The sequence below is a fragment of the Epinephelus moara genome, chromosome 11 (genome assembly GCF_006386435.1).
Source record: "Epinephelus moara isolate mb chromosome 11, YSFRI_EMoa_1.0, whole genome shotgun sequence".
NCBI lineage: Eukaryota > Metazoa > Chordata > Actinopteri > Perciformes > Serranidae > Epinephelus > Epinephelus moara.
In genome coordinates, this window is record NC_065516.1 from 15,250,896 (window position 1) to 15,271,601 (window position 20,706).

The following is a 20,706-nucleotide window of genomic DNA, read 5'->3' on the forward strand; positions in this document are numbered from 1 at the left end:
GATTACATGGACATGTTTAGTCATAGCTGATTAAATATGGTCATGGCGGTGGTTGGGGTGTAGGTGTGTCACTCACAGAGGGACAGCCTGGATCTGTGCAGCTCTGCCTGTGTGGACAAAGCCTCAGCTCTCCGCAGTGTTGATTGGCTGGTTCCTTGTTGATATCCTGTCAATCTACGAGTCAAAGGACTCGGTCAGTGTTTGCTAGCATAGCATGCGGCGCTGCAGACCCAACCAGGAAGTCAACAAAGTTGCTAATTAATATTAGCTTCACTTTGATTTCCATCCACTAACGCTCAAACAACGGCATGAGTTCCGCTGGTCCTCCGGTAAGCTGCAAACCGCCGAGCTGCCTTTGACATGACACTGCTGACTGCACACAATTATTAGCTTGCTAGCTGCTCTCGCGTTAGCATCGCCATCGCTCTCCCTCGGCTAACCGTTAGCCACCATGCTAACGTTGTTTGTTGACAGCCCTCACTGTACTGTGTGGACATAACAACATACCTAGCGTTAGCTGAAGGCTAGCTTCACATCTGTTGGTTAGTTTAACATCGCTGACTGTACTTTGAATGAATGCTTTTACCCTGACAGAGGCTAACTAAAGGCTAGAAACTTTGTGAACAAACATTAACTTAGAAGCAGAGAGTTTGAAGACGACACCGCAGGTCAGCTACAGTCAGATAAAATGAAGGACAAAGAAAACCAAATATGTAACGCTTAAATACTGTTACTGTTATCGGTAAATGACGTGTACATGAGTTTTAGTTATAGGTTACAATTATACATTCTCACCAGCACTTAATTACATCCCTTATGAAGTGTTAATTTTACATTTCTGTTAATTATTTTGATATTTCTTTGATAATTATCCATTTTACTTGCAGATATGAAACATTAATGTCAGGACAAAGCTAATTTATTAGATAATAGTAACAAATTGAACAACAATAATAGCTAATTTTATAAAAAATGAAAGAAAAGCCATGTAATATAAATTACATAAAAACACATAAATAATAACTTAGAATAAAGCATAAAGGTAGGACCACAATCAGAAGATACATATTTTATTCTTACTATCTTATTAGTTTTTAATATTGTGGCATAATGCACATTTTTATTTTTATTTTATTTTATTTCATACTCTTACTTGTTAAAATTATCTATTTTTTTTTTTACATTGGAGCGACTGTAATGAATCACAATTTCCCTTCTGGGATTGATAAAGTATTTCTGATTTAAATTTAATATGTACTGAATATACAAGTACAATTATGTCCTACAATGCATCATACATAAGTACTGGAAACTTAGTAGATAATGTTATATGTTGTAAAACATGGTGCAGTATTGTTCTCGGTAGGGCTGCACAACAACTAAAAAAAACCTATATTACAGTTATTTTTGACAGATATTGAGATTGCGATATGAGTCATGATTTAAGTGGGAATGATACATTTTACATTTCATTTTCACTAAAAAAAATAAATAAATAAAATTATGTTTCCTTGCATCTTGAATATGATTTGTAGGCCTGGGCATCTCCGTAACTCCATGATGCTTGATTTATAATGGTATGATGTGACACATTTTACTTTTATGTCTAGATATTGCACTTCGCCATACTGCCATTTCGATAATAATTCCATTAATTGTGCAGCCTTAGTCCTTATAACCGGATAATTAATTGATTAATTAATTGGATAGTGGTATTGGCAAATCAGACAAAGCAGTAATAAAACTATAATGGGGACCAAAGCTAAGTGAAAACAATTGTAAAATGTTTTTAATGCATTATAAACAATATTTCTGAGTTAGTTAACCTGACCTTTGGTGTCAGTACATAAAGGTGGATTCTCTGTAGTCTGAAAAATTCCTTTCAGTGTTACTTAACACATCAGGAGCCAGTAACCATTGTTTGTGCAATCACTGATAAGAGAAAAACAACCACAAAGGTCAACCCTTGTTTACATGTCTTTTTGATGCCTGCCACAACCCGATCTGTAAAGGTCGTCCTGTCGATCCTTATGGGAAATCCAATTTGTTCATGTCCTATCTCCTGACCGATCCTGATCCTACCCATTTAATTTCAATGCCTAACCCCGACCATCTTTGCACATGCAAAAAACAAATGGGGTGTCTGGTACAGATCAGACTGTGACAATGCCTATTTGATTTGCTTGTTTTGCAGACGATTGGGGATTTATTCCTCATCCTCAGCGAGATGGGGTTCTCACAGGAACAGATCCAGGCAGCTGTACAGGCAGGGCATTTTTCTGTGTCAGACGCGGCTGAGTGGTGAGTTGTCCCAGCTCTTGTCTCTAATATAATTCCCCTTCCCCTTCTTCAAAACCCCTATATTCTATAAATTGCTTATATGTCCACCTCTCATATGTTTACAGGCTCTTGCAGGGTCAGTTTCCACGGCACAGGTTGGTCAAGCATCCATCACAGCCAGCTGAGACAGCATTTTCTGCTTTCAACCCACCCAAAGAGGCAGCAGGCACTTCAGAGACACAGAAATCTCCTTCTGACAGCAGAGGTATGACACCAAGCTAAAGACTGGGTTTGCTTTGAAGGATAGAGGGCCAGTAATATCCTCTATGTCTTTGTAATCATGTCCTTGAAGTTTAACAGTTTTTTACTTAAACAGCATCCCCTTCACTGGTGCTGAGACCATCAAAATCAGGTGCCCTGTCCCCAGAGCCGCTACCAGTCGAGTCTCGAATCAAACAGGACAAGAGTGACTTTGAAGAGCAGCAGAGACAACGTGTTGCGCAGGAGGCCAGAGCAGAGAGAAGACAAAAGAAACAGGTCAGCAGTGTTGAAAAAACAGACGTCTTGTACTTGTTCCAACTCAGCTGCACTGGCAATTTGATTGTTATCACACAGAGAGCAAAATATTTGAAGTGTCGGATTTGTAATCTCAGACTAGAACATCTTGTCTCATGCGTGCTCTTTCTGCCAGGAGCGTGAGTTGGTGTTGAAGCGGATAGCTGAGGATCGGAGGAGCTTGCAGGAGAAGAACCAGGGCAGCGCTGCCACAGAGACGTCTCCTCCCAGTGGTCAGGGGCAGAAGCTCGGAGGAAAGATTCAGACTAATGTGGACAACAACTGCGTCCTCATGGTGGGGCGATGACGCATTTTAATTTACATGTGTGTATGAGGTATATACAGTAAAATTGCAGTTGTTTAAACTTATGTTTTTTTTGCTGCAGATTCGGCTCCCATCCGGCGAGTCCATGCGTGAGCGTTTCCCAGCTGATGCTCCTCTGCGCAGTGTCGTGGAGCACATCACCGGACGCCACCCCTCCCTACCCTCCTTTTCCCTCCTCCAGGGTTTTCCACGGAAACGCTTTGGCGAGGCAGAGCTTGCCTGTTCGCTGCGCTCTCTTGGCCTCACGCCCAACGCTGCGCTGTGTATTCAGACCACTCCACCAGAGACACCCCAGGATCCTCAGAGTCCTGCAGATCCACCATCAGTGGGGCAGAATGTCCTGTCTCCTTGTGATGTGTCTCCTCAGCCACAGATCCCTGTCCTGGAGAGGGCGAGAGGACAAGACCACGTTCTGCCTCCTCCACTACCCAACCAGCTGTGGGAGGAGGCTGTGAATTACGCAGGGATACCTGGAGCTGGTCCCTCACTCTCTGGGCCGTCTCACTTCTGGGGTAGGTTTAAAGACCATGTAAAAAAAAAAAAACCCTTAACAAGTCACAAATTTGTAAGAAAATTTTTAACAGATTTGCTGCTGTACCTCACAAATGTTTATTCATCAAAGCTTGTTTGTTGTGTACAGTTAAAGGACTTTAGTAGCCCATACAGTTGCTTTATAGAGTTGCAGATTGGGAAGCACTGCTGGTTCTGAAAGTATATTTCCCAATATAAATTCCGATTCTAAGTTTTTGTTTTAATGATTTCCTTAGTGCCACTCAACATAGAAACATGGGATTCTTCCAGATGATGCTACAGTCATAATTTAGGGCTGTGTGTTGGCAACAATCTGGGTATATGATCATGATATAGGGGCTTCGATTTACTTTACTGCAATACTGTAAGCCAAGGCAATATATTGTGTTTTTTTTCTTATGGGATAAAGAGCACACCACCATATGCATAAAATCTGAGTAAAAAACTTATTTTATTTATCACAGTCCCTGCAACATCCAACATCATAGTGCTAATTTTTGTGCAGTCGGAGCAAAGGAATTAATATTTGCCTTCATCAGTAAAAAGTAATTGAAATAAAACACTGCTATCTAGAGATCTGGGGTTTAAACAACACAAAGAAAACCACTGCCACACATCTTTGCATGTAAATTACTGCTTAAAAATCGATACAGTATCACAAAACATAATATCGCAATACTCAAGTGTATCGATGTTGCGCTTCTCCAATCAAAGTGCTTTTACACTACGGAGCCACATTCACCCATTCACACACACAATCACACACTGGTGACCAACCCACCTGCTCACACGCACTCACACCGAGCAACTTGGGGTTCAGTATTTTGCCCAAGGATAATTTGACATGATGATCAGCGGAGCCAGGAATCAGACTGCCAATCCTCCTATCCCTAGTGAACGACCTCCTGAGCTACAGCTGCCCTGGCACAACAAGCCAGTCAGAGGCATGAATCAGAATAGTAGGAAATATAAAATGCTTTGTTGTTGCAGGTGACATAGTTGCTGGATTCGTACAAAATTAATCTAAAAGTAAACTAAGTTAGGTGCAGATTGTGTGTTTAGTTTTCTCATAAGTACAGTCTTTGGTATCTGCTTCCCCTACCCCAAAATCACACAGAATTCCCAGCATTATAAGCTCAGTGATCAGATGTTTCTTGCCAAATTGCTCATTGTCATAGTTGATTTCTATCTTTGTTGTTATGCACACAGACCTTAACCTTTGGTGAAAGAATCCCGTTTTTCCTAACCCAGCTTTTCATCTTTTGTCCTGACTGTGATACTTTGATGTTAATCCAAGCTGTAAAAATGCTCCAACTGTGAGTCACCGTCATTGTATACGGAGAACAATAATCTTTTATTTTACTTTCGGGAAAGCTCCGTCACTTTGCAGCTTTATAGGCTCAATTATTTCAGCATACCAGTGTCGAACATTGTTTAAACGTTATTTAAAAAGCTGTTCAGTCATTAGATGACATTCCTGGTGCTGCTCAACAGGCCGTGGCCAGAGGTTGGTTCCCGGTAATGCTGAGGAAGCTGCTGGCATCGAGGTTGATGAGGAGCAAGGAGAAGAGGAAGAACCGCCTAACATGCTTAACGGTACGGCTCACTGTGTCTGGGGTTGTTGCGGACACCTCATCCCTCATTTGACCCACATTTTCCTTGCTTCCCCCCCACCCTCGCTCCTCCCTTTTTCCCGCTTCCATATGTCTCCATTTAGTCATCCGCAAAAGAACTTTTTGTTCTCCCGCATCAGAAATGGATAAACCAGGCTTCTCACTTTCAGCTGTTGGATTAACTTTTAATTTACTGTATGTTGCATAATTTCCCCCGTGTACAGAACATTTGACCGACTTCCCTAGAAATGTGTGTCATATGTTAGAAAGATTAGGATTAGGAAATATGTAGGTGAATGCCCCTTTCTGTCAAACATAGCACACAGGGTCAGAAGTGTTGAGCCTCACCAGTGAGAACTGATTTCTGTAAGTGCTCACAGCCAGTCAGCCAATCATACTCAGTCTTTCAGAGCACGTGGTTCTGATATAGTATTCTCAATGTATGCCAGACCTGAGAGTGGAAAGAGCTCAGTCTCAGCTGAAGCTGGAAAAAGGAGAATCAAAGACCCAGGACTGAAGATGTTGGTGTTAATTAGAGGTGTGGGATATAAAAGTGCAACTAGACAGATGTTATATTAATAGACCTGTGACTTAAACTGTGTTAATACAGGCTGGTGTCAGTTTCAGCTTGGTGATGTCAGAATATTCTTATAAATTACAGTTGAAAATTGTGTCATTTTCACAGGAATGCCGAGGCTGCCTTTCTTTCCGGAGAACCGGATTCGTGGAGAATTTGAGCCCAGGCACCACTGGCCAGAGCAAGGCAATCGACTCAGGTGGGTGTGTAGACAGAGTGGTGCTAATATAATTTGAAAACTGTAATGCACATACGTTGATGCAACTTTATATGTATTGAAGATGAAACATTTTCCTCTTTCTTTTCCTCCATTGATTTGAAAGTGTTTTGCAGCTATTGATTCAGTCTAAAGATCCCCTGTGCTGGCCTTTGACAAATTTAGCCAATTTTTACTGTATTTTGATAAGAGCTGAAGCTAAATAAATAATAATAATCAGCTAAATAATTATTTGAGTCATTTGCAAAAATGCAATGCAGTGTTTGTTGTAGCTTCTCAAATGTGAGCATGTGCTGCTTTTCCTGCTTTCCTGAATATTTTGGCTTGTGAGACAAAGGGACCTATGTCACACCCAGTGCAGAGTGGCACAAGGCACAGCGCAACTTTAATTGCTAGTTTTAGACTGACGCAGTTTTCAATTTCACAGCCAGCACCTACATTGTGTAAATAGCAAATGTACTTGCGCCCATTTTTGTGCCGTGGGTGTTTAGATCTTTAAATGAGGTGTGGTCAGGCAGGTGCATTGTTGGTGTATTGTTGGCGCGTCACGTTGTTGGCGATTGCACCATTGACCGACCAACAAAAACCTGGTCTAAAGTCAGTAGCACTGTATTTTCCTGCATTTAAAGGGTGCATTATTCAGATAGTAAGATGTGCCTACATAGGTGACTTCACAATGGGCTTTTAAAGGGGAGGTAGATGACACTGATTGGTTGAACTCACATGTTACACTACAACACACCTATGTTAAATTCAGGTACTAAATACAATCCCTTTGCCCCTTGTGTCTCACTGTGCGCCTCGATTATGCGCTGTTTAACTAGAAAAAGTGGAGCTGGACACTACCTTAATGCACTTGCACCATACACTTTAGACTGTGTACTATAGTTTGCTTAAATAGGGCCCAAACTGAGACATTTGAAGACGTCAGCTTGGGCTGAGGGAAGCTATGATGGACATTTTATAGACCAAACAACTTATTGAGAACATTTTGTTATCCTAATTAATGCATTAGAAATCGTTACCATCAGTGACGTGCTTTTTTAAATCCATCGGTATGTGTGTTACCTTTTTAAACAGGGTCGGTTTGCTAAGCTTAAATGTTCTCTTACAGCAACGGTATGTGAGATAATTAGTCATTAGACAGGAAGCTAGAGAAAGATTATTGATTACAGTCTTGAAGTGTTTCCAGTTGAATTTCCTGTGGTTCCGTTTTACATGAGAAATTTGTTCTGGTAGACTTTTTGTAACTGAAAATAATAAGCAGTAGAGAGGAATACAGACAAAAATGGCTAGCATTATGTGGAGATGGATGTTTGTTTTTACATAATTTGAACATATACTGTTTTACATGTTAATTAAATTCAGCAAAAAGACAGTGATGTGTGTGTGTGTGTGTGTGTTTCAGGGAGGCTCCAGAAGAGGACCCCGCAGAGCCTGAAGATGCAGGAGGTCGGGCAGCGCCTGGAGCTGCGGGTCAGGCTGCAGTGGAGCGTCTTCAGAGAGCTGCACAGCAAGAAGACCCCCGTGCATCCCAGGGACAACCGTCACCCCCTAAAAGACCCTTCAGGGCACCCAGCGTGCCGTCCCTATGTGCCTTGGCCACCCGTGCAACTGTCCACCTCATGACTGGTAAAATAATCACTTGTAAGACTGACTTTCCAGGAAACGTGTCCCACTACTTTATTTACTCACTGTTGCCATTCTCGGCCCTGTGTCTCTACTCTCAGCTCCCAGCATGCAGTACAGCAGCAGCCTGGCATGCCTCACCCCAGAGCTTGCGGAGCTTCTGCTCAACCACATGTCCCGTGAGAGGCTCCTGCGTCCCCGCACCTTGGAGCTCTTCTTCGGCTGCCCGTTGCAGAAGTTTGTCCTGAACAACTACCCTTACTCCACCAATGAGCTCCTGCGGCAGTTACGGGCCTTCACAGCGCTGAAGCATCTGAGTCTGGTCAACTCACCTCTAATCACTGGTACAGATTTTAGGATGGAGCTCTTAGTTTTTCCACATATCATTTTTTCTGTGTTAACTTATACAGTATATTTCAGTCAGTGTGCTGTTTCATTGTAAACTTTTAATCTTTCTTTTTCCAGACTCTGGGCTGTCAATCCTGTCCAGCCTGATCAAACTCCAGTACCTTAACCTGGCCTCCTGTAGCAAACTGACCGACTCCTGTCTGCAGCATATCACAGGTTAGACTTCCTACAAACTGTCTTGTGAACAAGGCTCAGATTGTTACCACAGGGGATAATAGATTATGTAACCCCACTGTATAGTAATTACGTGCAAGAACGCCAGATCCCAACATAAGCTGCTCAGGGTTACAGGGATAGTTTGGACTTTTTGACGTGAGGTTGTGTGAGGTATTTAACCACAGTCAGTGGATTACCTACAGTAGCTGCTGGTAGCACGCCTCCAGTTTAGAGAAGCAGGCAGGAGTACTGCTACTGAAGCTAAGCAATGTACTGCTGTGGACAGGGGCAGCAGCAACACATGTTTCAGCCTCCTGAACATGTCAGTATCAGTTTAAGTGGAAGCTATATTTAGAATATTTTCACCACTTTACCTTGCCATCAGACAGCTTCTATGCTCTCTTCAAATCAACCTCGTACAACCCAGCTTCAAAGAATCCGAACTAAACCTTGAGTATGTGTATTTAGCATTGAAGGGGTTTTTGCCTTGATATTTTTTTGCCACATATTAACACATTATTTCTCTACTTTCTCTCTCAAGGTTTGAAGAGCCTGTGTTTCCTGTCCCTGGACCAGACAAAAGTGACGGATGCTGGGATGGTACTATATCTTCAGTCAGCTCCATCTTCTCTCTCTCAGCTCAGCCTGAACCAGACGGCTGTGACTGAAGCCACACTGGTGGTCCTGCGCGCCTGCGTGCCACAACTGCGGCTCCTCAGCATCAAGCACACTAAGGTGACTTCAGCTCTGTGGGCACATCTGGCACGTGAATCATGCGGTCGTGTCTGTTCATGTTCTGCACGTTATTTCTTTTCTCATGACATTTCTCTGTGTTGATTGGTGATGTTCTGGCAGGTCAGGGATGTGTCAGCTCTGGCAGAAATGTCCAGCCTGCAGACTCTCAACCTGGATGGGACAGGTGTGACAGAGAGCTCCCTGGAGCACCTGGCCACCCACCCTGCCCTGTCTTCCCTCAGTTTGGCAGGAATCCCCGTAGCGGATGGCAATCAGGCCCTGCAGATCATCTCAGGTTTGTAAATGGGAAGGAACATTCAAAACTAAGCATACAGACCGTAAAACAAAATGGTTCACGTCTTAAAGTAGGTTTCTTCTTTCCTCCCAGGTCTTAAGTTGACTCAGCTGACCCTCCCTGGGCGCCACTCTGTGACAGACAGCGGGTTGTCATTCCTCTCGAGACTGTCTCTGCTCTCAGAGCTGGACCTGACAGACTACACACAAGTCACAGACCAAGGAGTCAGCCAGCTCTCCACCATGAACAGGTCATTCCCACACTCTGTAACTGCACTGTACAGCACATGCAGGTCATTCTGACAGTGGTGTCAGTGTTGATTACAACGGAAATATCATCAGGAGTATTTGTACTTTGTGTAGGTTGAAGAAGCTGTCACTTAGCAACACGCAGGTGACAGATGCGGGGCTTCCCTCGCTGCGTGGCCTGCAGGAGCTGCAGGAGCTCTGTTTGGACCGAACAGCAGTCACCAGCCGAGGAGTGGCCGAACTCATCACCTGTCTGCCGCACCTCCAGGTGATTTTACTGCTGACAGTTCTGTCAACTGCCTTGCACAAGCTTAGCTGAAGAAAAGAAAAATAGAAATAAAGAAAATAGCCCCTATATGAAACTTTCTGATTTTCGGATGCACTGTCCCTTTAAGGTATCTGAAAAGATCTCATTTCATATGCTTATTTTGCTGATGTTAATGTTTTTGCTCTGTGTTTTTAGGTGTTGGGGTTAGCCAGCACTCAGGTGGGGGACACAGTCGTGAGGAGAGGTCTGATCCGCTGCAAGGAGCTTGTGAAGCTGAATCTCAGCCGTACACGGATCACAGACCACGGTAAGGTCAAACTCTCTCATCACTGGCCCCTTCTTCACCTGATTCTTTTCTTACATACATTCTTTGAACTTGTACATGTTTTCCTCAGGTCTGAAGTTCCTGAAACACATGCACCTGGCTCAGGTGAACCTGGACGGCACCGGTGTGACTCTGATGGGCATTGCGAGCCTCCTCTCCTTCACCAACATCAGCAGCATTCGGGCCAGCAACACTCGCAGCATTCCTCCTGACGAGGTCTCGGATGAGGAGTGGGAAGCCCAGTAAGCGTTGATACTTTCAGTTGGTCCACGCATACTGTACCAGAGCACGACTATGACTGCTGCGGTCCCCTTTTAACCCCCCTAAACATGCTGCCCAAAACAGCATAACTGAAACACTCCTCCTATTTGCACTGTTTCAACTGCAGCTTGTGCCACTAATCTGTCAATCACGCACGCTACCAAGTTGAAACCTTAAACGGGAGCCTGGTTATTAAAAACTAGGTCATCAATAACGTTTACATATATAGAATCAATCCGCATTTACTTGCATACACTGCAGCCCTTTGTCTGTGGACAAACTCCACCTGACAAACTTAAAGCTTTACGTGCAGCCTTATAGGTTGGAGCAATCCGTGTTTCTCCTGGTTGGCACTTGTGGAGCTGACTAGCAGTAACATATTTAATGTTGGAAATGTAACATATAACACAGCATGTATTTTGAGACTGTAATGAATAACAGCCAGGTGTGTGTTTAAGTTAAATGACAACCTTAATAACAAATTGTCAATTCAACCAAATGTGGTTGGATTTTTTTTTTATTTTTTTTTTTTAAGGACGTGAAGGCAGATAATGTCTTCCTGTAATCATTCTGTCACCTTATTGAAACTAACATTGAATCTTGAGCTGTATTCATATCATTTGGGTTCATTAGCTGAATAAATATTGAATGAGGATTTCCCCAGACTTCACACCAGCCTCCTAATGTTCATTTTATTTGTTAGCTTGAATATTTGGCACTACTATTGCACAACACGTGCAGCCAACACTACTGCAGGTGATGTCAGCTGTCCGAGATGGTAAAAATATAGTTACCTCAGCTGAAGACGAGAGATGTCAGCTCCTGCTGGTTTGTGATTGGTTTGGAATTCATAAAGATTAAAAGAATGCCTTTTTTGCGCCTTTATGGCAGCGTAATGTTGCCACCATGACTTCGGTACGTAGTGATAACGAGAATAGATGTTAAAATGTTTGACGGATCTCGCAAAGTAACAATCTTGTTACAAGAAACTGAACATTTCTTGTAATGGTGGCAGCAAAATGCAGCTGTACTTTACGTCATGTTGCTCCTATTTGACGTGAACACAGCTTTACTGTAAGAGCTTATAATGGAGTTTTTATAACTTGTGATGTCACCTGTATGGATGTTAGTTTACAGCAAACCGCAAGTCACTGAAAAACTACTTTTCCCCTTTTAAGTGCATCCTGGCGATGCTTCGGATTCGGTTGTTTAATGAACGGCTGTCATATTATGCTCTTTTATTAGCGTTAGTTATGCCAAGACTTGCCAGTATTTGAGTTGGACAGCACAGCCGTTTTCTGTTACGTGGAAAGCAGGGTGAGCAGCGTACATGTAGTGTAGTGGCTGTGGGATGAGGTAGGATCTATGCAGCCAAGGGGCTCACAAGCCAGAATCCAAAGCAACTTCTTTAATCACTTCAAGTTTTGTCCTCATGTTTACAGAGATGTAAAATAGTTTATTTTCCCTAAAGGCTTTTGATTTTTGGATATGAGCACTGTATTCATTAAGTGTAAAATGAATAAAGTCTTCTGAATCTAAACATGCAGTTTTTATGTTCTGTTTATTCAGACAACCCTTTATTGCATTACATTGTTAAATAAGGCAGAACTGCTCTTTTTACACAGAAAAAAAAGTCAACTTTTAAATATCATAAAATATGACCTAAAAGCTGCTGCATGTTGGGATAAAACAGAACGTTCGGAAAAATAAAACTTTTCTATGAAGACAGCACAATGGAATGCATTCCAAAATGCACTGAGATGCTTCAGGTGAATCAGCCAATCAGAGTGCAGCCTGAGGTGAAAGGAAAAGGGGGGGAGGGGGGTTCAGCACGGTGCGGCACTGTCAAAACCAAGATAGAAATACAGTACGACATGTACAAGAGACGTGTCCAATAAGATGCATAAGAGATTGTTTGAGTTCTAGTAATGACATTTCCTGCAATGTAAACCCTGCTCATCCCCTGCAGGTCAAATCCATGATGCAAGATAAAGGAGTGGCTCAGAGTGCGACGTTTTCTTTAGATATCATGCGCTTGCTGTTTTTCGATCTTTGATTTCAAGTGCTCCTTGTATGCCAGGATGTCCCTATTCCACTTTGTGATGGTTTGGTTCTCACACACCCAGATCTCCTGAGCCACCTGGAGAAAAAGAGACAGATTATAATGGGTCCAACTACAACTGGTTAGGTTAAATCTGCGATCATTTAAAGTGGCAACGGACACATTTTTTTGCATAATGTACTGGCCATATAGTGACACCATCAGCATTTAAGCCTCACTTCCACAATGCAATTCTTTCTGCCAACTGGTACGATCTCCAGGGAAAATAAATGTTTGATTAACAGCAAGAAAGAAGTCCATCAACCATTTAAACAATCATCTACCTTCCCTGTAATATGCCGGTTGACCTCGCCCTCTGCTTATAGAGCAAGAAGCTCCTGGACCTCATTGTCTCTGCTATTTGCTGACATTTTTGGTTGATGTTCTTCTTTGAGTTAGCTGCTAACTGATTTTTAAATCTCATGACGGTAGGTTGCAATTATAGCACTTTGACCAACACTCACAGCAATCCAGTCCTGCCTGTTGTCCCTTTTACACAGGTGTCTATCGGCACTGTACCATCTCCACTGTGGAACAACTGTCCCAACATAACGTGATTGTACCTTTTATACTGAATGGTGAGGCTGAATAACACCAACATTCCTGCCTTAAACAGGCAGTGAAAGGGGCTTTTGTCTGATCAAAGTAACATCAATGGAGCAACGTGAGGTTTGATATCAGTTTCTTTTGTTGTTGATATTAAGAGGAGTGTTTTCCGCTCACTTTTTTTGCCATTCACCTTCTTTGTTTATTGCCGTGCATAAATGCTTCAAGGTGAGTGTGGTGATATTCATCATCGAAACCCAGATATTAAGAGTGATATTTTTACTGTTCCAAAGAGAACAGAAAGTGATCTGGTTGTCTTTGAGAAGCAGCACCAGAATACCACTTGGAAGTGTTAGGAGGGGGGAAGTTCAAAAGTTGTCTGTTTACACTTTAAACGAGTCCACTCAATGATAAACATACCTGTTGAATTAGCCTGAAGTCGTGGCTAACCAGCATCATGCCACCTTCAAACTCGTTGACGGCTTCTGCCAAAGCGTCGATGGTCTCAATATCCAAGTGATTGGTGGGCTCGTCAAGGAACAGCATGTGAGGGTTCTGCCAGGCCAGCCAGGCAAAACACACCCGGCACTTCTGACCATCTGACAAGTTCCGGATCGGACTGACCTGGAAGAAATTTAAGGTGTAAATTAAGTGACAGTTGTAGAAAAGAGAAAAACAGAAACTCAAATACTTTTGCACTTCCCTATTTTGTCTCATTTGGAAGAGTATCCCAATCCTACCTGCTGTTTTCCCGTAAGCCCATAGCGACCAATGATCTTCCTCATCTCCTCTTTTTCTTTGATCTCAGGGAAACACTTCATCATGTACTCCAGAGGAGACAGGTCCAGTTCCAGCTGCTCTGTCAGATGCTGTAACATAAACAGATACATAAGTGAAGTTTAGATTTATAGATAACAGGTCTCACAGGTCTTGCATAAAATCATTTTTGTCTTTAATTAGATGGAGCCTTTTCAGATCACTCCAATGTTATTTGGTTGTTAAAGGGATGACACTCAAGGGTATAATTAAAAATGCAGGTGTTATAATGTGCTGTCAACAGACTCTGTTTTACCTGGTGATATCTGCCAATCTTGACGTGAGAATGTTTGCGGATCATGCCGTCGGTGGGAAGGAGCTACAAAAGAGAAAAGAAAAATAAACTTGAATACTCCGAACACAACTGCAGATTAATGTGGAATAATGTGGATATATACTGTGCCTACCTCTCCCATCAGCAGCTTTAGCAGGGTGGACTTCCCTGCTCCATTGGGCCCCACCAGTGCCACTCGTGTATCCAAGTCAATACCAAACTCCAGGTTTTTATATATGTGCGGCTGTAGGACATTAACAGATGAATGAGACTGAGGAATGCATTTATATTTCAGTGAAAAGTCCATGCTGTAATATTAACTCTACTCACTGTGTTGTCACTGTACTTGAAGCTCACGTTCTGAACCATGATAACAGGAGGAGGAATCTTCCCACAGGGAGGAAAATAAAATGACAGCGTCTGTGGGAGGAAAGGGGGGCAGGGATATTAGAACCATGGCAATATCATACATGAGCCAATGACCTCAGTTCATCAAAATGTGTCTCAGTGTCAAAAGTAGGACTGAACAATTAATTTAGTATTAACTGTGATTAGGAAAGTCTGAAAACCACTGCTCAAGACTACTGATACTAGTTTCCAAACCATTTCATCCATATCAGTAACCAACATCATTACAGTACCTTGTCATTCACAACTTTTTCAGTCAAGCCTGAGGCCACCATCTTCTGCAGCGTCTTCTCTTTGCTCTGAGCCTGTCGTGCCAGCTTTGCAGAGCCGTGACCAAACCTGGCAATGTAATTCTAGAGGAGAGGGATGTAAAAAGAACAATGAGTACACGTCTTGATGTGGCTAATGACAAACAGAATAATTATGGTTTGCAAAGCTTTAAAAGGCATGTGACTGCTCTAATTAAAAGTTCCTTGTTTCAAAGAGTCTGCTCTGAACCAGTCATTGTGTGCAGTGAAAATGTTCGACCACATGGTGTCTCTCATTTACCTTCATGTGTGTAATCTGGTCCTGTTCCCAGTTGAAGCGCTTCATCTGGTTCTCTTCCAGCTCCTCTCTGGTCTTCACGTACTGGTCATAGTTACCCTTAAAGCAAAAATAGAATTGCATGGTCATCCAACAGGGCGGCACACCGACACATAATTAGTAACAACCTCCCCCTGGTTTCCATATTTAGCATTATAGGGTCACATATGGTACACCCCATTCAAGATTCTTTTGAAGACGTTCCAAGGGATGCTGAGACTGTTTTTCTTTCTGGCACTGTGCTTCTTTATTTTACTGTAAGGCGTCAGTGGATTCAGCAAAGCGTTCTTACCGTGTAGTACTTCAGTTTCCTCTGATGCAAGTGGATGATGTTGGTACACACACCGTTCAGGAAGTCTTGAGAGTGTGAGATGAGCACAAGGATTCGCTTGAACCTGACAACAAGACGCAGGATGAGCAATTCATATAAACTGTTTTGACTTAATTTAAAGAGAGGAAGTAGAGTGTGGACTTACGAACTAAGCTCCTCCTCCAACCACACACAAGCATCCAGATCCAGGTGGTTAGTGGGCTCATCAAGCAACAGCATGAAGGGTTTGATGAACAGGGCTCTGGACAAATAAAGAACAGTAATTACAATTTCATTTAGTGGAAGCTTTTTTTTTCTTGTGAAACTTGTTTTGTTTTTTTACTACTACTCCTCCATTGGTTTTGTGTGACGAATCATTAGCTTCCACAGTTTGACTTGGAAAATGTCTTAATTTGACAGCAAAGCATGAACTTTGTGAAGAAGCAAAAACAAGTTGTGCCATCGGCAGATTCAGCTAAACTTGGCACCAAGTGTGTCATTAACAATTTGAAGTGGTAGTAACAGTGCTCCAAATTCAGAATGGAGGGTGTACAAAGTTGAAGGTCCAGTGTGTAAGATTAAGAGGGATTAAGTCGCATCCAGCAGTGAGTAATGCAGACTCCAAACAGCTAAAACTCCTCCCAGTTAGAAGTCCTTCAGTGTTTATTTTTCAGAAGTCTTTTTACTGGGAGCTGGATTATTAGCAAAGGTCAACAACAACAACAACAACACCACCACTGAATTTAAGTTTCACATTTTAAAAGTGTCTTTCCGATGCTCTTGTTACAGAAGGGCCCTATCAAAAGCCAGGGTTTAGTTAGTCTGTTATGAGCTAATGTAGAGACATTGCAATCTCTGCATATGAGGACCCACTCCCTATGTATGTAGATATTAGGTAATAAAAACACAATGATTCTTATTTTCAGGTGATTACACACTGAAGAAAACATACTAATTATGATTTTTCACATATCTGCCAATATATCCCACTAACACTACACACAGGAGTTTTGTAAATCTAAGTTTTAGGTAACAGGCTAGCCTATGTTACAATGTTTGGTCTTCAACTTTCAACTGCAAACTTAAGGGGCAAAAAGCAAGAGCACTTTGCCCCAAACATATCTGCATAGTAGCTCTGAATGTAGTATTTTACACATGGCCTAACGGAAATCGGATGACTAGACTGTTCAAATTCAAACCTATGTAGACAGAGAGGAAGGATGCATCACATTGTCACTCAACGGTGTAATACTTAGCACTTCTTCTGTACCTGGCCAGAGCTACACGCATCCTCCATCCTCCACTGAAGTCCTTCAGTTTCTTCTGCTGCATAGCAGCGGTGAAACCCAAACCATGGAGGATCCGAGAGGCTCGCACCTCTGCCTTGTCTGCATCCAGCTCCTCCAGACGCTCATACAGCTCCATCAGCTTCTCACATTCAGCTATGCAAGGATAACAAAATGGCATTTGCTATTAATTTCAATCAACATAGCTACAGAACAACTATATGTGAAACAGTTGTCCTTATCTTTGCTTCAAATCACGTCAGCAACACTTAACTAGGACATTCTGTTAAATCTATTCAAGCATTCGGTTTGTTGTGGCAATTAATTTCCCCTCTGCACTTAGTGCTTAGTCCATCACATGCAACTCACAGTCCTCATGGGCAAGCCTCTCTGCCTCCTTCTCCAGCATAATCCTCTGTTCATCCACCTCCATGACACACTGCAGAGCAGTCTTTTCGCTGGGGGCCATCTCCCGGGTCAAGTGGTAGATATCTATGTGCTCTGGAATTGGAATCTCACGATGCCCGATGGCTGACAACAGCATGGACTTTCCTGGCAGATGCAAGTAGATAAGACAATTTTGCTTGACATAGTGTATGACATAAAAATCCAGTCTGTACAACATTCATCCCATTTCAATTTAGGGGAACTGCTGTAAATGAGAACATGTGTTAATGTGGTGACTGAATAGAGTATGTATGTGCTGTTCTTTGTGTTGAAACAATCTAACTTTTAAGATGTTCTTATAATGGCATCAGGTACTGGGATATGTACAGGCTACTGACTAACAATATCACGTGCCACAAGAGACTTTTTACCTGTGCCATTAAGGCCAATAAGACCATAGCGTCTGCCTGAGTTGAGCTCCAGGCTGGTGTCTGCTAGCAGCTCTTGACCGTGGAAGGTGAGCGACAGGCTGCTAATGTGGACATCAGTGCTGTTGGGGTGTGAGGCCAGAACGCCGGTCACTGCGCGTGCCTCAGTCTTTGCTAGTTCAAATTCATCCAGCTCCTTTGTCAAACTGGCGACCCCTATAAAAACAAAATACTGTTCACCATTTCGCTTACGTTTCAAGTTAGACACGAACCTACTGGACAGAAAAAGCAAGTTTAAGTGTAGTATATAACCAAGCAGAAATGTATACATCAATCCAAAGCCAAAACTGATCACCAGAATGATACAAGCCCTAGTAACTCACAACTTAGCTATAATATTAAGTTTAAGATCAGTCCTCTTACCATTGCTCTCTGCTCCATTAAGCTGGGTCTCTTGTTCACCCTCCCCATTTAGCTCATCAGCTTTCTTGGTACGCTGGCGGGCTTTGGCAGCCTCCTTCTTCTTTGCTGCCTTCTTCTTGGCTAAGTCGGATGGCATGGTTGTGAAAATCTATTCAATAATAGAAAATAAAAAGGAAAAAAAGAGACAGATTTCAACATTCTTATTATCCAACAATACCATGTTATGTCATGTAAAACGGTGCCATTCCCAGACTCTCAATTTTTGAGGATTTCAAAACTTTGGGACATCTCTAATTGTGACAGTCAGATATTATAAAAGTGTGAAAATGGGTAAAAGTGGCCAATCGCTTACAGAAAGTGGCTTTTAATAGTGGTTGGTAGGGAAACACTATTCGACGGTGGCAACAGACTTCGACACAACACACCGGTAACTGAACTCAGGGTGTAGCGCCAGCTTACAGCCGAGGACTGACGCTACTAAAGGCCTTACATGGTTAACGGTACAGCCTAGGGAGCGGTGATGGTGGTGACAATGCCAACGACGACCGCATTTCGCTTCCTTCCAGTCCCACCTGCTCGCACGTTGGGCTCCTCACAATATAAAACCCGATAGCCCCAAGTGTTGGAAGCTAACGGTAAGTTAGCTGATGCCGCTCACATCAACAGTAGAGCGGTCAGTTCACGATGAATTAACCGACGACAGTACCTAAACATTTGTTTTAGCTGATTACGACAGAATGTCATACATAGAGAAAACATCATATCGATTTTGATAAACTAGCCGCTGACTGCGTTAGCTCTCTAGCTAAGCTAACAACGGCAGCTAACTACAGCTGTTAGGCCTGAACCGCTAACGTGACGCAAGGCCCAATTAGCTACGACAAGCTCTGAAACCGGCTAATTCGGCGGTTAACGTTTGTTTTTCAAACCCATTATATATTCTGACAGAAACACGTGTATGTTACCCATTTGAGTCGTAGTTGTCAGACACTGTAAATATCCCTCTTACCTGGATAATGTGTTACTGGTCGCCGGAGCACACGGATGTCTCGTGTCCACTTTTCGCCGGGTGGATGTAGCCGCACGCCAAACCGCCAGACGGACCATATATGGTCATAGAGGGCGGTGAGAATGGGTGGACCCTCCCCTTCTCGTGGGACTGCAGTAAAATGTCCCTTTACTCCTCAGTTAGTCACAGTTTTGATTGAGCAATCGGTGAAATTGTGTAATTTATGACTAGGACTAACTAAACAGAGGCTAAGTTATAGCCCATAAACCTGACAATTAAAGGCTGGTGTGATGGATACATGGTCATCTTATTGACTTGTTGTCAATGGCTGTACTTTGGGGCTGTTGGTTACTTATGATGGGGGGAGGGGGGGCAAAATGGAAGATGCATGTCAAATAATTTTTTTAAGCACTGAGGAGGGACTTAGGTTATTTGGCATAGGGGAGGGACATAGAATTTTTAGTGGTTGTATTTTTTTATATTTATTTTAAAATCTGAACCCCAAAACCTGCCAGCGGGTTTGGAAGGCATGTTTTCTTTAAAAATCGCCCAAATCACGCCTATTGTCATAGCCAAAAACTACAGATCGAATCACAATATTTTGTATATAACCTGCAGCCCTTTACTGCATGTCATCCGTCTTCTTTCTGCTCCCTTTCCTGTCACTCTCAAGCTGTCCTACAATAAATGCAAAAAGCCAAAAAAAACAAAACAAACAAACAAAAAAAACTTCCGGGTAGAAAAACCCTTGTATATAAAAATTAAACGAAACTCAGCAAATGCTACCTACTAAATGCTACTTATCCATAGTCAGTGTATTAGTGTATTACATATAGTAGATGGTGGTCAGCTTGCTCCCACTTTGGAGAAGCAGACATAAGTACTGCCACATAACCTAAGCACTGCTTTGGACAAGGGCAGCAGCAAAACATGTTTTCGCCACCTAAATGACAATATCACTTCAAGTGTACACTATATTTAGAACATTTTCACTGCTTTACCTTGCCGTCAGACATCTTTTTCCGATGGTGAATTGAAGGCGTCATATCAAAGCCACCGAACTCCATTGGCCTACGGCGGCACCAATCATTTAACATGTAAGGTAAAGCAGAGCAAATATAGCATACACTTACCCTTTTTAAAATGGCTGAAATAAGTTTGCAGCCCTGTCCACAGCATTACTTAGCGTCTAAGTTGGTAATGTCAGATTTGGTTTATCAAAGATGATAGCAAAGCAACAACGTACATAAAATGAGCACAGCAGAAACGTTAGATAGGTTGGACCACTGTGCTTGAATATATATCTTTAAACATTAAAGTTACAGCTAAAAAAAATGACTAGAAATCAACAAGTTTTCCAAATTTGTATATCTCTGAAATTGGAATCAATTGCCAGTTTTCTAATCTGTAGTTAATGTCAAAACTTCAAGTAGATGGGGTGGGATTTATTACCCATACTGCAACCAGCCATGAGGGACAATCAAGATATTTTTGCTTCACTTTTTGCTACAAAAAATACAGTTAGGGCCTTTTTATGGTGGAGAGAGGGTCATGCATTTTCCCCTTATCACTCAGGGAGGCTCATGGAAAAATACTTGAAGATGTGGGAAGGGTCAAGATTTAAAACACAAGTCTCACCCCAGCCACCCACCTCCTCTGATAAGTAGAGAACAGTCCCTAATAAAGTCTCTAAATGAAACACTTTGAGGC

General features: G+C 42.4%; 2 protein-coding genes across 2 annotated transcripts; one reads left to right on the forward strand and one right to left on the reverse strand.

Moving 5' to 3' along the window:
- Nucleotides 1-88: 88 nt before the first annotated feature.
- On the forward strand, nt 89-12,119 carry si:ch73-173p19.1 (uncharacterized). The gene is made up of 17 exons (XM_050056349.1): nt 89-329; nt 2,195-2,301; nt 2,406-2,545; nt 2,657-2,817; nt 2,972-3,130; nt 3,222-3,672; nt 5,186-5,287; nt 5,990-6,080; nt 7,507-7,730; nt 7,829-8,071; nt 8,193-8,291; nt 8,833-9,026; nt 9,147-9,321; nt 9,415-9,571; nt 9,684-9,837; nt 10,033-10,144; nt 10,233-12,119. The coding sequence occupies exons 1-17, from the start codon at nt 309-311 to the stop codon at nt 10,406-10,408; spliced, it is 2,766 nt and encodes a 921-aa protein (XP_049912306.1). The 5' UTR covers nt 89-308; the 3' UTR covers nt 10,409-12,119.
- LOC126397508 (ATP-binding cassette sub-family F member 2) lies at nt 11,966-19,148 on the reverse strand. The gene is made up of 15 exons (XM_050056350.1): nt 18,997-19,148; nt 17,988-18,135; nt 17,568-17,780; nt 17,119-17,301; nt 16,734-16,905; nt 15,630-15,725; nt 15,446-15,548; nt 15,118-15,213; nt 14,802-14,921; nt 14,491-14,580; nt 14,294-14,404; nt 14,143-14,205; nt 13,811-13,939; nt 13,491-13,694; nt 11,966-12,563 (listed from the first exon to the last, which is right to left on the reverse strand). The coding sequence occupies exons 2-15, from the start codon at nt 18,121-18,123 to the stop codon at nt 12,444-12,446; spliced, it is 1,836 nt and encodes a 611-aa protein (XP_049912307.1). The 5' UTR covers nt 18,124-18,135; nt 18,997-19,148; the 3' UTR covers nt 11,966-12,443.
- Nucleotides 19,149-20,706: the final 1,558 nt, after the last annotated feature.